Source organism: Varroa jacobsoni, unplaced genomic scaffold, assembly GCF_002532875.2.
Source record: "Varroa jacobsoni isolate VJ856 unplaced genomic scaffold, vjacob_1.0 contig01319, whole genome shotgun sequence".
Lineage (NCBI taxonomy): Eukaryota > Metazoa > Arthropoda > Arachnida > Mesostigmata > Varroidae > Varroa > Varroa jacobsoni.
In genome coordinates, this window is record NW_019214620.1 from 1,141 (window position 1) to 18,471 (window position 17,331).

Here is a 17,331-nt window from a genome sequence, read left to right on the forward strand (position 1 = left end):
ACGTAAGGGGGTTGAACCCTCGGAGTCCACAAATATCATATATTTCAATGATTCCCACTCCGTGAATACCATATTTTTCTTTTTATTTGACAAAATTGAAGATTAACCTTTTCAATCTTAGACCGGACCGTGTGTTTCTGTGCTACACCAAATTGTGTTGATCTGGCCGACATTGTTTCCGTCTATTAGTGAGGTTCTGGGTAGTAATCTACTTGCATTATTCGAATGATAAGGTCATTATAATAGTTATAGAAATTATAACGCAAACAACAATAATTGAGCAGGAAAAACGATCCGTAGGTGAGTGACAAAGTATGGCGGATGGGGAGCGATGCCCTTTAAATATATTTTTTCACTCTAAATAATCCTTATCGGTTTCCAGCTATCATAGCGCGTCGTTTTATTGCGTAGCAAAAATAACCAAATAATTATCTGTTTTGTTTGGACGGGAACCTAGGAGTTCTCCTCGTCTTCTAGAAAGTTTGCGCGTAGTGCCGAAGGCGTTACGTTTTGAGGAAAGAAAAACAAATAGAAACGAAGTACCCTCTGGAAAGATGCCCTACAACACCGAGTTCCTTCCCAATAGAATAATAGCGCACAACGAGAAAACGCAAAATTCAAATTACAAATAGAATGACCGTTACGAAATAAAAATAAGCGAGCATTTAGGAATGATATATAACAGTTGCTTTGACAAGACCATATTTGAACATAAGATTTGAAAGGATGGTCATTATTTTCATTAGTTTCCTTCTATTATGTTTTACAAATAAAGGATAAAACTTAATATATCTTAATATATTATCTGATCTACATGGAGTTACAAGGGTCATCGAAAACTTACGATGAAAAACATCTTCAGACAGATATTTCTCATATAAGTTACTAATTGCTCGTTTTTCATCTATTACTATTGTGCACACTGCTAACTGATATCCTCGTTGGTTGGAAATATTTAAATAATGATTAACAGCACACGGAAATCTTCAATGAAGATGAATACGTTAGAGTTTTCTCCCCAGAATAATTTGAACCTGTCTTCTTTACTAATGTCAACATACTAAACGTGTTTCTAGTGTTGTGTCATATTTTTTTTTAACCTAAAGTCGCTGCCTCTTTGAATATAAGCTTTTAGGGGCTTTGCTCTGCTATTACCTATCAGTGACCTGCTTGGGTTGCCGTCATCATACCATATGGATGCCCATCCAAATAGCCTTTGCCTCTTCCAGATGATATGATTGCTTTTTTTTCTTTTCAGCGCTCACGGTCGGCGTACTATACTGTTTTAGCCATAACTAACTACAAAAACCAGGCATGTACTTCAATTTTGCGTCAACTATCCGCACTTGCAGCCTGTCTTCGCTGGTCCGTTTGTGAGCGGAAGACCTTTTATTTCGTAATCTTCATTGCTGCGTTTTTGCATTGCCGTTCAAGCACTTTGTTCGTCATTCCCTATTTTTTTTCTTCTGTTTTCCCCCAGAGAATGATATCGACTTTGTTACCAAACTATTGTTTCAATAGTCCTTTTTCCGGACGTAGGTTCATCTCATGGAGCATCTTCTTGCTCTCTGATATAAGGCTTCGTTGTCGAAGTCCTTGAACACGATAGTTTCTATTACGTGTCGATGTTTCAGCCAGTTGTTTCATTGTTTTACTATCTTGTCTTTTCCCGCTTCTATCCACCAATTCGTCCTAGATCTCGCTTGAACATAACGAAGATCAACAGCGCTATGTTGTTTTATGCCATCGCAAACCCGCGTTTCTCCTCGGATAAAGAAACGATTTTTCTTCACAATCGAATAAACTCAACCAAAGTTGCGATAGATAAAAGCAGAAAAAACCTCGTAATTCGTAACTTGAATCTTCTAGGCAAATGGGCAGTCTGCAGAGCGTGCTGATCTGGGTTCTACTAGGCGTAGACAAACTCTGATCAATTCCGAATAGCATTGAAAATAGGTATAATTATTTTTTTCTGTCCACTTCCTCCAGATCATTTGCACGGAGGTCCTTAAAAGAATACCAAAGTAGAAGACGCGGCCTGTCGTTAAAAGAACACTTGAGAATCTTGGCCATGGTAAAATTTCAATTCACCAAACACCAGAATAGTTCATTTCCATTATAGTCGGTTTCCATGCAATGGATTTGCGCTTGCTGACGCTTTGGTCCTAAAGATGCCGCAATTCAGCGATGAATGCTTTGTACAACAGTGTCTCTTCGAGACTGATGACAGACCTAGAACGTATCAGAAATTCAGTATTGAATGAGCGGTAGATAGCATCGCTTCGTGCTGATATCGATTAATATCAGCGACTTATCTCATATATCTGTAAGGCGGCCAGTAAAAACTGGAACTATCGTATGTGATCTACACTTAATGGTTCCCAAAGTGGATTTAATGAATGCAGTGTCATGAGACCGAGGAATCAGGAAGATAAAAGGCAATGAAGTTAACTAAGGCCCAGCTGCTCCAAGAAAAACTAAGAGTCTCTAAAGCAGCGATCCGAAAAAAATAACATGTTGGAAAAAATCCGAAAAAGCAACAAATCATATAGCACTCTAATGACAACGAAAATGTCCTAGCAATTACTGGCATTACGCTTGTTAGAAAAACCTGTACAGAGAATGACGAGAAACTATACAGTTTGTCTGTTGCGAACTAAGCGTAAATCAGCTACACAGATGTGCCCTAGATATGCCTAGGATAAGGGCGACGGTGACCTTTTCATTCTAAAACAATTATATCCCATGTTTTCTGGGAAATTCTCTCATTAAGCTATGACCTGACCTTGTACAAACAAATATATTTGTACATTACACATATGATTTATTCAATACAGGTAGGGTAAGGGTTCGCATACAGCCGGTCCCACAATCAAATAAACAATTGTATAGGATTCTCGGTGATCATTTATGGTGTAGTTTTCTATATATTCAAAGAATGAATGTTTTTACAGACAACTATCGATGGCAGCATAAGTTTGCCGAGAGACCCAATACGATTTGTGTATATTTCAGATGGTCATATGGCTAGATGCGTTCAATGCCGCATTACGAACAGATTCTATCGTATATCCTCCACTTTTCCCCTGCCGATTCAGAATCAAATACTGCTCTGACAGGACGAAAAAATAAAAACATTCTCACTAGTGTACTGTTGTTGAAGGCGAAGGGGCTGGAGGTCTATCGATGATACGAAGAATGGATTGTATATGTTCATGGAAAACACATCCTTTCATAGAAAACACGGGTGGAGAAACCGCATTGTGCTAGCATACTGCTACGGGTAGTGTATGGAATCCAATGGCCGCTCAGGGGTTTGCTGCATTGGATTTTCTGTGTGTGAGGTCAATAATATGCGCTCATCGTACAGAAGAGTGCCTAGTATCGGTGCAGTGCTAATATTGTATTCGTAAGGATGGAAGAACGGCACGTGTTGGCCGTTAGTTCACGCACCGGGAATGCCATCGGAGATGTTGAGTTTCGAAATCTCGGCGAAAAGCCTCCGCCGATGGGCGGGTTTCGTGACCCCGATAGCGGTCAGATCCTCCGGTGTCATTCTCGAAATGGTCGGCATATCATATCCGGCGGCCACGAACAGGCCTAAACACTCCTCGGACTGAATGCTGCGTAGCCATGCACTCAGGATCTCCTGGTCCTGCAACAGCAAACAGAACAGAATAAATACCACATATGTTGGCGGCAAACATAGAGGCCATCAATACGATTAGTCTTTTCCAAATAGTAGCAACAGGCACTCAAGACTACCTAGAACCTTACTCTATTTGGCCTTGTCCTTATATCGTATCAAAGGATATTTTGTTGTTTACGGTAAAAGATGCAATGTTCACAGCTGCGTCACAGTCTAACCCGGTAACCTCGTCGAATCTATGTAACACGACAATATGCCCGGCTATATTCTAGAAATTTACTTACACAGTTGCTGCTCTGCGTTGCGAAACGGGCAGCATAGCCTTCAAAATAAATATATTCCTAAAGTATCATATCCTCGAAGGTGGAAGCATCTTTTGCAATTAAATTAGTGCTCTGCAAATGAAAATGAACATGTGAAGTTGAGTCATATCCAGCACTGACTGATTTACATAGTCCCGTTGAATTTATGTCCCAGTATATATATTTCTCGCCTATAAGTAACGGGAAGGTGGGAAGTAGCAAAGTGTCTATAACGTCAATAAGACAGAGTCGTTCCACTATATTTAGTTACACGCACACACATGCACGCATGCATACGTTAATTTACTTTACCAGGGTATGAACCGCAATAGGCATATTTAATCTTGTTTACTTGGTAGAACTCTTCCACTTCTTGCGCATCCATTCCTCATTTACCTCAATTTCTTGCGACTTCTGCGCCTTTTCTTCTATTGTAACAACTATACGCGCTGACTTTATCTGGCTAAATGTATGGGCCGTGTTCCCTTCGATCCGTAACCTCACCGTGAAGTTGAAGTCCGTTTTTCCCTTCACGTGACTCTATGTCAGTTACGGAAATGGCTTTAAGCCGCTGCAAATACAACATGGAGAGGCCATCTGCCATTTATATCTGCCCGAATAATCGGAGTTGCTTTCCAAGAAAAGAAGAGTCCAGTTCACCGTTGTTATCTCTCCTACGACTATTTTGTATCAGTGCTTATTTATCACGCAATACATTCACACGTGTGCCAATTGTCGCAATGTTGTATTTTACCATTGCCGCTCTACATGTCTCTATTACAGTGATGGTTGTAAAATACGCCATCGGATCTTGGCTGTCCTCCTTGCAACGATCAGCCAACTATCGAGAACACTCGTTGGAGAAAACAAAATCTCAAAAATTTATGTAAAAAAAATAACTGAGACATTACATAGTAGGAATTGCAAATCAAATGTTCAGGATATCACTTCGATCTACATTCGTGGATGCGGCGATATCGCGAGGTTTCCTACCATGAAAGCTGTAAATTTTAAATTCTATATTCTTCCTAAATAGTGTACCCACAGGGCGTCGTGGGCAGCATCTCGTATGCCTGTATGAGATCGCAGTGTAATTGGAAATACTTTCAGTGATAATTTGTTTCATATTTTCGACAAAAAAAAATTGGCTCAGGAGACTGCGGTAATAAAGGTGGGCTATAATAACAAATGTTACAAAGGGCGAAACAACTAAAAATGGACGATAACGACAGCGACTCTGTTGACGCTAAGAAGAGTCCATACACGCCGTTAGTCACTCATCTTGGTGACTTCAATTCTTCTCCATCCGCATAGCAATTCTCCTTTCTTACTTATCACCGTATCGTCAGATAGGAGGCAATCTTGCGGAGGCGTACAATAGTTTGCCTTTAGCGGGTTCTCTTGCGTTTTCGTCGTGCTTGTCACGAACCGACTTGCCCATGTAGACCGAATAACGTACGCTGGCCTGATCTAGTCTGGCAGAAATGGTGAAAGCTTAGATTAGTAAGAAATGTGCACAGATTTGGATAGCAGTGGGTATAAACAGAGACCGTTCAAAGCAATATCTGAGTCTCTTAGCTATGGTTCACTACTGGTATTAACGGAACAAAACCTACAACGAAGCTGGTGCGAAACATTGGTAGAATGACGACCCTAAGGAAGATAATACACGTTTTTAGTGAATGTTTCGTAGACTAATGTCTAAAACATCAATTTGTCAATAGCGAAGTACAAAGGTCAACAAATTTTGTCGAAACGATCGTACTGCTGTGTGTCGGTGCCGTTACTAAAGAACGTCTCAGAATCAACCCATTTCGTAGAAGGTATGTGCCTGTTTACGTGCCGATAGGATAAATACACGAACTATTGCAATACAAATGTACGCGCCCCATTAACACGACCATTTCACACAAGAACAAATGCTACATTCACATGCTGTTTACCGATTATCTATTTTTCCGACGAGTTGATCCGCCCACATCACAACGCGAGGAGTTTCTGCAAGACAGGTCCAGTTTGGCCTTTAAAACCAGAACTGGGCTACGAGAACACGTCTCACAGGTGCATTTGGGCCTCTACCGAAGTGCCTCGCACAACCATTTGCCTTGCTTGGCCTTCTAGTAGACATTTATGAATCAATTGAGATAGTATTACTGCAGCAGTCGTATAACAAGCTGCGAACTGTTGTCCTGTACAAGCGTGCCGTTCCAATGCGATGCAAGACGAGCAAGCGGGTATTCCTTACTACCTTATAGCTATCGGCCGAATAACCTTTCAGTGAATCGTCGAGCGGGGACGACGTGCCGGGCATACGGTTATCTCAACATAGGACGGACAGACCAACCGACTGGCAGACAGAGAGCCTCCGGAAGATTAACATCGCATCATTCACAAAAGCACTGGAAGAAACCAGCACCAGCAGCAGCCAAAAAGTTAGTCGCTGCCATTTACTGTGGCGTCCTTCAACGGGTCGTGTTTTGGGCTTCGTACGGGGCGTACTCTTGACTTCTTCGAACCTCATGAATCCCATTTAGTAATCGCAGCAGGACAAACAGCTTTCCTCTTGCTTTTCGCCTTGTTGCCAGTGGGTACATAGTAGTTACGTCGGGAGCAGATCGCGGAAAAGCGTATCGCGACAAGCGCCCATACATCGAACCGCATCAAAGGTATTCCGTAGCAGCGGAGACTTTACCACAGCTATAAGCTACATGAACTATTATGCTATAGTATAATGATAACGGTGCTGCAGAGGAGAAAGCGTAATGGAAAGGTGACTGCAGCACGTCAACGTAAAAGAAGTATGTGTTACCCACACTGCGACATGTTAAATGTGTAAGTGGGTTACGTTTTGTACATGCAATATCTGTGCTTCTCAAGCCTCACAGTGATTATTTTTTTGTACACACACGTATTTGCGTGTGTTTTACCTGTATAATAAATACTCGAACTATGGCCTGATTGATAACGGCCGAACACAAAACCGACAACGTCTTTACGCCTTCTCTTGGCCTGTTTTCACTTATCTCGCAAAACGACAGGATTCGTGGTGCATTTTTATGTGCCAACACAACCAGCGCTCCTTAAGTGTAGGATGCAATTTGGGGGGAAAACGTAGTTTGGTTGGCTTCTTAACCAAAGTCTTCCCATCTTTATTCCTACATCATTACATCATACACGGATACCAAACGGTGAATGACAGCTAGAAGCAGATGATGTGATGCTGCAAGACCTGGAAAGCAGAAGAAAGCGCCTTTGAATCTTAGTGCGAAAAAAGTTTTGTGATGAAAGACTCTTTCCATCGTTGGTCCGTTTTAATTAGGCCTGACTATTGTATACTTAATGTTGTTTATTCGTAACCCGCGAATCCTGCTGCTAAAATGCTATTGCTTCTGCTATTGTTATTGTTTTTTGGCCTGAAAACGTTTTTAATTCGTCTGTCTAACTGATATTGCTCTCGAGGAGAAACGTTGTACCAGTCGATGCAGCTGCTACTAGCATTTTTGCTAATCTCGCTATTATCGGGCGTCGGAATCACAGATCGGAACTGTGTTCTGACTTCCTCAATGGTGCCCGACCTCCAGAATACAATACGATCCGCTAAAACACTTTCACACAGAGTCCTCCCCAGTCTTTGATATTACAGTAAGCAAAAGGACGAGAGTGAGTTCTACTTTTTTTGTTGATGGGAAAAGAAAATCAAACATCGTGAGAAAGACGGGAGCTTCAATCACCGTCACTCGTTGTTGCGATGCGCGCACTCTTCGCTCAAGCGGCAATAGCGTCAGCACCATGGTCAGTATCAGCGACGTTGTAGTCCTTCACAGAACCAAACAGAGTCGAACTCGTCTGACCCATTTGTCTACCATTGGTCGCGTTCTGTTTATGCTAGCGCCTTACGAGTCAAACACTATCGTCGGCTGTAGCATGAGGAATAGTCGTAACTGTATATTGGATGTGGGTTGCCGTTAGTCAAAGCCGTTTGTGGGAAATGGAAGTTCCCCGAGTACGGAACTGTTGCCTCTACTTAGAGTGACCCCCCGGCTGGACCTGTGGGCCCACAGAAAGCCTATGGGGCAAGGAAGCAACGTGATCGCTGGCCGCTTCATTTGTTGACGTGCGTGAGGCGTTAGATCAAAAAACGATGAAGGGGTAGACAATGCCGGAGTCAACGGAGCAATACACGACACAACAGATTGCGACTACAGAGTTACAGTAAACCGGGCCTAGCAATCAAAACGTTTATGGTTAAGAAGAAAAATATTAACAACAATAATAAGCGAAACGCAAGGAATTTCCTTGTCACGCTGAATTGATGCGCGAGTGTGATTGTGTAGTTTAAGAGATGTCGGCGTTCTTCAGATTCTTCAAATTTACATAGTTGCTTCTGGTCCCCAGTTGAAAGAATGAGAACGGGACAGCATCATCTTCTAAGAGCGGTGCCTAAATGCCCGTAGTGAAGATCGCATCGTCGTGGCAGAAAAACAGCATACATGATGCAACATGATGTGTAGGTAAAAATATATAAAATATGAAGATGTTTTTATGATGCGATATATTATTGTTTTATCTGAAATAAAGAGATGCGATTCCTTCCCCAAAAGACTAAGCGTATGAAGTGGCGTAATTTTCAAAAGACTATTTTTGGCTTGTCTCCGTACCATTTTGAGCTATAAATTCGATAGCCTATTGGCGAGAAAGGTAGTCAGCCATTATAGTAATGACTTCTTTTCATCTCGACGTTAATACATAGCATTCGATTTCACCCCAGCCAAATAACCCCAGCAGCTTCCGCAATACCTGAACGTTGATTCGTCCCGCTTCGTACCTCTATGACATGCTCTACTCACGGAAACATATTTGCTGTTGTCATATTTACTATATATCCACATGTCCAGCTTATAGCGGCAGACCAGAGTACCGTAATAAGCAAATGAGGCTGCTTGGCTAATTTACTTTTTTTATGATAACAATGCAGCGACAGAGAAACTTTGCTCTAATAGGCGACAGATAAAACAAGCCTTTTACATACCATCGGTCTGTTCCAGCCGAAAATAGGCATTCGATTATTTTTGCTTTCTTAATTTTATCTCTTGCCTTCGTTCCTCGATACCCCTTCAGATAACCGACATTTCTGCTGTGGACCATTACGGTTACCGTTGTCACCCTGCCCGTATTTCAACATCGTAGCACAGTCACTCTCGTCATGCTTAAACGACGACGCTCTGCAATAGCAATAGCATAACTGGTCCAACTGAGTTGTTCGTAGAAGCGAAATGATGAAATGTTGACTTCGACTTCTATTCTACACGAAAATATCCTAATGCTCAGCACCGGTCTGCTTTTCCTGCTTATCTATGGCTACTGAGATTTGTGGGCCGAGCGGTGTTGGCTTTTTCTTCATACGCTAATTTTATGGTCATTCCAGTTCTTTGTGGCTTCGGTATTTTTTGGCTTTGTTGTTGTTGATTGCAAGGACATCTACCGGGAACTGGGGCAACCGCTGCCCATAGAGCCACTTAACTATTTCCACGTACCTTCTTTTCGTCGTGAAACCGTATGGTTCAGCAGAGGGCCTTGCCTACCTTGTCCAACTTTACCATATCTAATCGAAGCAAGCAATTCTTGTCAATGCAAGATAGCTGGTTACTGCGTCGTCTTGACTAGGTGCTACCCTTCTCTATTCTGTTTGCGGTCTGGTTGTTCCGGAACCTAGTTTATGCCACTGCGTTAGCAGAGCTGACGGTGTCGACAATAGGGAGCATCTTCTCTGAGCAGCGTGCTCGTGGTTTTTCGCGGTTCGCCACATCCGTCCGTTTCCTTCAAGGGCACAGTTTCGCAGCTCTGGTCATGGACAAATGACACTGGCAGCATCCAACACTGTCGACTATTATATTGTCTGTATGTGTGACTGAGCAGAGCATACCCGCTGGTTCTTATGGTAGGAAAGCCCCGAATTCCCCTAGTTGACAATTGTGCATCGCTACCCAGGCCCACGAATCCTACCCCTAGTATGAGTTCTACCTAATACATTTAATTCCATCTAATCTATGTGTATGCTAAAAGCAGTAGCACCACCGCAACCGCGCCTACAAGTGATCGTCTCTGACTCCCATCCTGTCCTCCTTTTGATGTTACTACCTCACTCGGACTATTTCGTTCCACTGGGCTCGTTTTATTTAGGTTTGACATAGAGAAGATAACGCACGCTGAATCATGGTTCGGCCGCTAACTTAATGCTGAATTTTGTGTTTTTAGGATTTTGGAAAAGGATGGGATAAATATAACGGAAACACCGATTGGCGTTCAGCCAACTTCCGAATTAGGGGGGTGAATGAGAGACGATATCGTCTACTATTACGACAGTCATCTTCTCTCGAGGAAGAAATAGAAAAACAAGGTATGCAAGCTGGATTCGTTTTCTCGTTCATCATTCTGTTTGGCCGGCTTCAGGAGTACGCGGCTGAAAACACCGCCTTCGTACAAGATAAAGTGATAATCATATTCTCCGTACGATTAGAGGTGAACAGTGGCAGCGAGCAACTCAATCATAACGCGTGTGTGTTTTATTTATGGTCGTCATTATCGGCCATTTTTTATGCATACTATATGATAAAAGTAAAGTAAACCACTTGGTAGCTAGTATACAGAACGATCTTTAATTAAAATAGGCATTAGGGTACGAAGCCACTTGGTCAGTTTCAACGAAATTAGTGTTCTCGTGGTCGTGCGCAGTCAACGTGATACGCTTGCGAGCTAGCGAAGTATGCATGTATTTTTAAATTTAAGTTTAATGATAGTTTCATGGTTATCTTATCATAGTATAGTATATAGCTAGATAGGAAAAACAACGTCAAAGAAGACAATCATCTGCTGTAGAGATACAACGATATTTAGGTTTAAATGAACTAACACCGTGTTTTCCTGACGTTTGATTTTACTTTTATACTGTTGTTAATTTCAACGAAGAGATTGCCACCAACGAAATCATTTCATGCTATGGATACTCTGGCTTCCGATACACGTAACAGGCCTTGCATTGCGCATATTCGAGCAATCGAGGATCCGGAAGACTACTGACTTTGGCCTGTAATGCCGCCTTCAATGCAAGCAGGTGTCTAGCTTTTGATGGTTTTCTCACCGCCCCTCGGACCGCCGAACCCCCCACCCGCATTTGATCTCACGAGTTTTCTGCTTCTCTGAAATACACTTGCATCTAGTCTCGTGGACGAGTAGCGAAGTAGAAGCAGCATAAGCCGAAGCACGCGTATCGTCCTACCACATGTTTGCATTACTATATTTACTACGAGCAATAGTAATGGTAACGAGAGCAGTTGCCTATAGTCGATATGGCAGCGGTTAATGTACCAGCCACAACTAATAATTCTAATAAAGTCAGCAGCAAAGCACGCATGACTGGAGACCAATAGGTTAGGCCAAAGCTGCCTCCTTTTCCATTGCCCAGACTATTCCACTTCTAGCCTTAGCTTTGTTCAGCAGCCGCTGTCTGGCCAGCTCTAAGCCGTAAAAAGTCCAGGCCGAATAAACAGAGAAACAGGCCAGCAACCAGGAGTACGGATGAGAGTTCATTAAGCTTGTGGGAACGTCGGCCACTACTGAAAGCTTTTCCGCACCTAGGGAGAGTTTGTGGTAGAGGCGTACAAGAACATTGGGGAAGTGCATATAGTTCTGAGCTTCAGAGGGAGGCAGTTACCTCCAGGACCCAAATAGGTTTGAATCACTTGAAGCATAGAACGCGGTTAAGGTCTCCTAGTGGTTGGCAGTCGCCCTGGGGCAGGCGTCATTGGCTTATGTATGCCTCGTTGCCTGTAACTCGCTCGACCATCAGTCGGTCACCTGTTTCGGTTTGAGGTCGCTAATTCTGCTGAAAATCTAAAACTGCCAATACGCTGCTGATAAATTAGTAACTTAAACTATTCGAGTCGATCGAACGCTGGGCTATTACAGTTTCAACAACAAAAATCAAAGGGTGTTCATGCTAGATGTTGCAACCATCGCGTCGTAGAATCGCCGACATAGATTGAAGGCATAACGCGGGCCACATTACTCCGCTAAAACGTTTCGCTATTCAATATTCATCAACTTATCTCTTTTGTTTGATTTTTATTTTCGTGGCGTTATGACAATAGAAAAGGCAAATACAAATAGACGCAGGGTCCTTCCTTCTTTTACTCCACTTCAGGCCGCTATTAGGAATCACCGGAAATGCCTGTAACGCTAGCGGCAAGAGTGTTTCCTTCCGTTCGATGCCAACACTGCCGGGGCTGCTTTCCTCTCCATTCCACCCTCTGATCTGCCTCCCGTTCAAGAACAACCTATCCACACCCATGCATCATCCTTTAGCCACCTAATTCTCGACCACCAACAACCGTGGCAGCCTAACTTAAGTGTTCTAACCACTCACTGCGTAGTTATAGTGAATCGCTGAATGCAGTAAACAGAAGTTTTTTTTTTGGGGGGGGGGGTCGACCGGTGGCTTCCACCATTGCGCCCTTTTTAAATTTAGTTTTCATTGAACTTTTGTAGTGCCTACTCTCTCTAGTAAACAGGTCTTCGGCTCCTCTGCCATAATGACAAAAAAAGTAGGTTTTTAATGAACCGTTCGTATTAACATCGGGATATTGGTTCATCAAGCACGACACACAAAGCTTCGTAGTTAGTCATTTTTAGGGTCATTGTCTACTGACCTTTTAGCCGATCGCTAGAGGTCTTTCACTAGTCAATGCTAGCTTATACCCCCTAACTTATACCATTGAACTTCAGACATTGGTATGGAAAGGGAGAACGAATCACAATAACCCTTCTTCTGCTCGGCTGCGATTTGTATCGGCATACACGGCTTGAGTTACTCGTGCCGGCTACTCATCGAGAGTTCATTTAACTTTAGTGGGCGAAAAAGTACAGCAAGTTTTGTATTGTTTTATCGATGTGTATGTACTGCATCGTGCATACTTGCTCCGCGACGTACTGCGGACTCGTACCGCATGGTACATCATATTATCGTACCTCATATATAGATCAATTTAGCTTCTCTATCTCATATATTGAATAGATTCTCCATTCACGCAGAATTGTTTGTATACATATATTCTAATGCATTTCGTTTATAAGAATCGATGATCTATTTGTAATAGCTTGATAAATGCGCAGATATAACGATGGTGCGAAGGACGTAGCATCGCCGCCAAGGTTCCTTATGTATCTCCGTATTACATGTTGACTGTCGTGTTTTTTCTATCACATGGTAAGTAAGTTTTTCACACTTGATAACGGGCTATATTAAACCAGTTACTGACAGCTCACTGGTCGAACCGTGAAAACCCAAGTTTATCTCACTTCGGCATTGAAACGTAAAATACACTCCGAGATAGATACATATGTTGCAAAGCAAATAGGTAGATGACCAAATCCTTAAAGACAATACTACTATTTAAGGCCTTATCGTAACAATTAGGTTCAGCTCTGCCCTCGTTTTTCTTTGACTTTTCTGTCTCAAGTATTTTTCATTTCAGATTTTTCCTGAGCTTTACAATAACAAAAAAAGCGATATTATTTATAATTATAATAATCCTGTCAAATTGACAGTTTGGGTGCAGCTTTGTAGCAGATAGGCGAAAATTGTCAAGGTGGTCCGGGAGTTTTTATAACCCAGGTCGTTAAATTCACTATCTCTCGTGTAAATCTAAAAAAACATTACTGGGCAAATTATTGCTCATGGAGTTTATAGTTTCTGCTAATCCCATTCATGTTGTTAATTAATGTTTGCGTTGTATATAGCATACGCCATTTTATTCGCCTTATGGGTACTTACGCTTGTTTTCGTTCTACAATACCTTATGTTTAGATACGTTGTTATGACCTGTCAAAAACCCACAAGAGCTAACGATAACTTCTTTAACTATGCCCACGTAAAAAGATACAGTTCAGTTTGTGATGTTCTTGTTTAATATAGCCCCATTTTTTTTTATACAGTTCCGCAGTTACACACATGACCGGCAAGAACCCGTAATAACAACCCTCGTTAATTGATTTCTGGCTATTACAGCCTTCTGACTTGATCAGGTTGGGGCAAATTGTAGTAAATACGCTATCGCTTTGCCCTTCCGCTCGCGCAAAGAGGGTACAATAGCAGATAGACGGGAGGGCCCTTTTTCTCCTAACAATTACGCGAAACCGTTAATCATCTAAACCCTGGCAAACAGTTTCAGACGCCACGTGCTAATTTCAACTTTCACATTTACGACTGTCATGAACTGCATGAAGCGAGTTTTCACGGCAAGCATGGGAGCCTAAAATTAGTGGGTACCTTTTTTTCTCTGAAAGACTCAAATGAAACTTAGCACATTAGTAGTAACTACTAACTAGGCTAAGTGTACTCAAGTGAGATCCAACTTGGACCTGCTTTCTATAAGCTGTGCACCTTCTCATGAGTTTTCGCATTCGTTCTGTATTTGCCAGGAGAACCGATCGCCCAGACGCCTTCGGGTGATCGGTTCCTTCGATATTTTTTGTTCTTCGGAGGAAATTTCGAGCAATCTTTCAATTAGAGCACCACTAGCAGACGATGTCCACTCTTTCCCGTCTCTAACTCAAGATTAGCGCATAACAGGTACTTAAATAACGGTGACTGATATTTACGAAAAGACCAACGTTATCTCTAGCGTGCACAAGCGTAAGCTCGATCTTGAACAAGATCAAGTTTACATATATATAGAAACGCATATGGGGATCAAGCTCCTAGTTTGACATTGATTATTGAACAGAGGTTGTCGATAATTTGTCGAAAAGTGATCAAAACAACGGCAACACGTAACGGTACGTACCGTCCTGTAACCAGGCACTAGGCAGGAGGAAAACGGAAACGATAATTGGCCAAGGTTTTTGAGTATAGAAAAGGTAACCATATCATAATGTGTTGCCATAAACAATTATTTTTTAAATGTTTAAACCAATTATGTTTATTTATGCGACACGCAAGACTTTCGGTTGAGTTGAAGCAGTCCTAATAGTAGTGGGTACGCCAGTCGTACGACGTTACATGTGCGATTCTCCTAATTTTTCCTTGTCATTGCGCCTCACTGTGTGTGATTTAGTGCAGACGCTTTGTGGCGGTCATGCCACAATTTTATTATACCAATATGAAGGAAAAATATCGAACTAAGTCCTGACAGATGTACACCGTTGTTGTGGATGTAGGTTTGTTATGTAGGATTGTTATCTATAGAGTTGATTAGCCTGGGATTTTGATAGCTATCGAGTTACCGGCCTGAGGTCTCGTTTGTCAACCGGTGAATTACAAGCGCTTAGCCGGATCAGTCTCGAAATTTTCGAAACTATGAAGTAAGGTTGTGGACCTAGAGCTCTATAATATCACAATGCTGAACGAAGAAAGATTACACAAGCAGACATGACTTACGGACGAAGTTGCAAAGTTTATTCTACCCAGCTGCCTAACTTGTAACTCATAGAGCAAGCAGAATCTAGGTTTAAGTGATTTTACACCTGCTTGTTTCTGTCTTTGTTCAATGAGGTTTTCTTATCCTTCTCCGCCTTCGACATCTACAGGCTTCCGATATCGCCACGCATTTTGACAAACAACTGGAATCGACACCCACGCTAGCAGCGATCGAAGTAACTGTAAGATCTGTGTCGTATTTAGCTCTGCTAGCAGCAAACGTCGGAGCTATTTCCGATGCCAGAATGTAACGAACCTTTAATGATGTCGATGTATGAGAGAACCAACAGCTGCTTCGTGTTGCCGTGTGATCCAACCCCAAGTCGGTCTGATTTGATTCGACGACTTCAGATTCGCTTTCAAGGCCATCTGATCGAAAACAGAGAAGAATGAGCAGGCCTGGATTTTCCCCAGTCTGCCTTGTGAGAAACCGAGGTCCAGTGCCCATGCGTTACACATCAGTGCACTGCTAACTGTGACCGTAGCCACGAGGCTATGGATGAATAGCGCGTAAGGAGGAACTATGATTTGGCACGAAACCAATACCGAGAACTACGTAGAAGTTGCGTAAAAGTAGAGGCATAAACAACAGCAATTGTCCGCAGCCGATCAAACGGCAACAGTGTATATGAAAGAAGGAAAAGCCTAAAGAAACAAGTCGAATGCTGAGAAGTGATAGAAAAACATTTTTCGATTAGATTACATTTTCCAAGGTAACATTTTCCAGGTTCCAGTCATCCTATACTCCATAACAGTCTCAGGATGAAAACAAAAATGGCTGCGGCTGTCATCCGAAGATTCACCTGTCAGTGAGGTTAAGGTTGGAAGTTGTTTGACAAGAATCAAGATGCTTGCCAACTAATTTTGATGTTTATGTTAATGAATTAGAATAGGATACGCGATAGAATGGCCACACAGTCGGTCTGTGAATTAGAAGTTAACAATACTTTATTGATAAATGTCCCGGCGTTTTGTCTCTTGCCTTGCAGACATTTGTCCGATAAAATAATTATAATGAAAAGAGACTCCTTTCTCAGCTAGATTATAGATAACGGTCTTTTATAAGCTTAAATGTAGTAAAATAAAAAGCCTGGTATTTTTCGACAGGTACACATGTATACTTACTATCCTCTAGCTTTCACCATCCATTTAATAGATATAATGAGCGGGTTTCCATAGAAGTAGCTTACCCAATGTTAGGGAAATTTTCAATAGCGTGTAGCCTCATTCGGCTCTTTTCCAGACATATATTGAACTAGACACATCAATAACGGAAGAAGTACTTCGAGAATGACTGCCGCAGACGTATCGACCACCTTTCATGTAGTATTATTCCTTGGATTTGGAACGTTACATTCAAAAGGTGTCTTAGTGTTTTTTTAGCAAACATGTTTACTTTTAACTCGTTTACATTACTAATCAGTTATAATTGTAATCACCATAAGTGGCGTGCCTTGTGTCCTGAATTGGAAACCGGTTCAGACCGCAGGTGCATACGTGATCTAGTAATCTAATCAACTCAATTTCGTGAACCGTATCTTTCGTTTATATCATGAGTAAAGCAACGCAACGCTCTTGCTATTTTTTCCGCTCTGATTTGCCAACGGTTCAAATCGGCCGCCCCGTCTGCTGCAGCCGCAATAGCGAAGGGAGATTGCTGGAATATGGTCGACACACAGTTGTGCGCGTAAACCGTATCAGTTAGTGAACAGCAGAATGATCGATAGCCAGAAAGCCCTATACCCTTTAAAAATGCGTAGCCCTTACTAATACTTGTTCCCGCTCTAGATCCGATAAAACCCGTTCGGTCCTGGGCGCTATGAACGACCCCAGAAGCGCAAGACCGAGCAGAAAAGGTTTTGTCAGGGACGAGATTTGAAATAAAAGAGCACCTTCCGATATCTGGA

The 17,331-nt window shown here is 42.1% G+C and overlaps 1 protein-coding gene across 1 annotated transcript in view; it reads right to left on the minus strand.

The window, feature by feature from the left end:
* Positions 1-3,453: 3,453 nt before the first annotated feature.
* The window catches only part of LOC111271961 (uncharacterized), a gene marked incomplete at its 3' end in the record, with an annotated part of 46,928 nt that continues 33,050 nt past the window's right edge, over positions 3,454-17,331 (minus strand). The window contains 1 exon segment of the mRNA XM_086973113.1: positions 3,454-3,655. Within this exon segment, the coding sequence (XP_086829239.1) occupies positions 3,454-3,655 (202 nt within the window).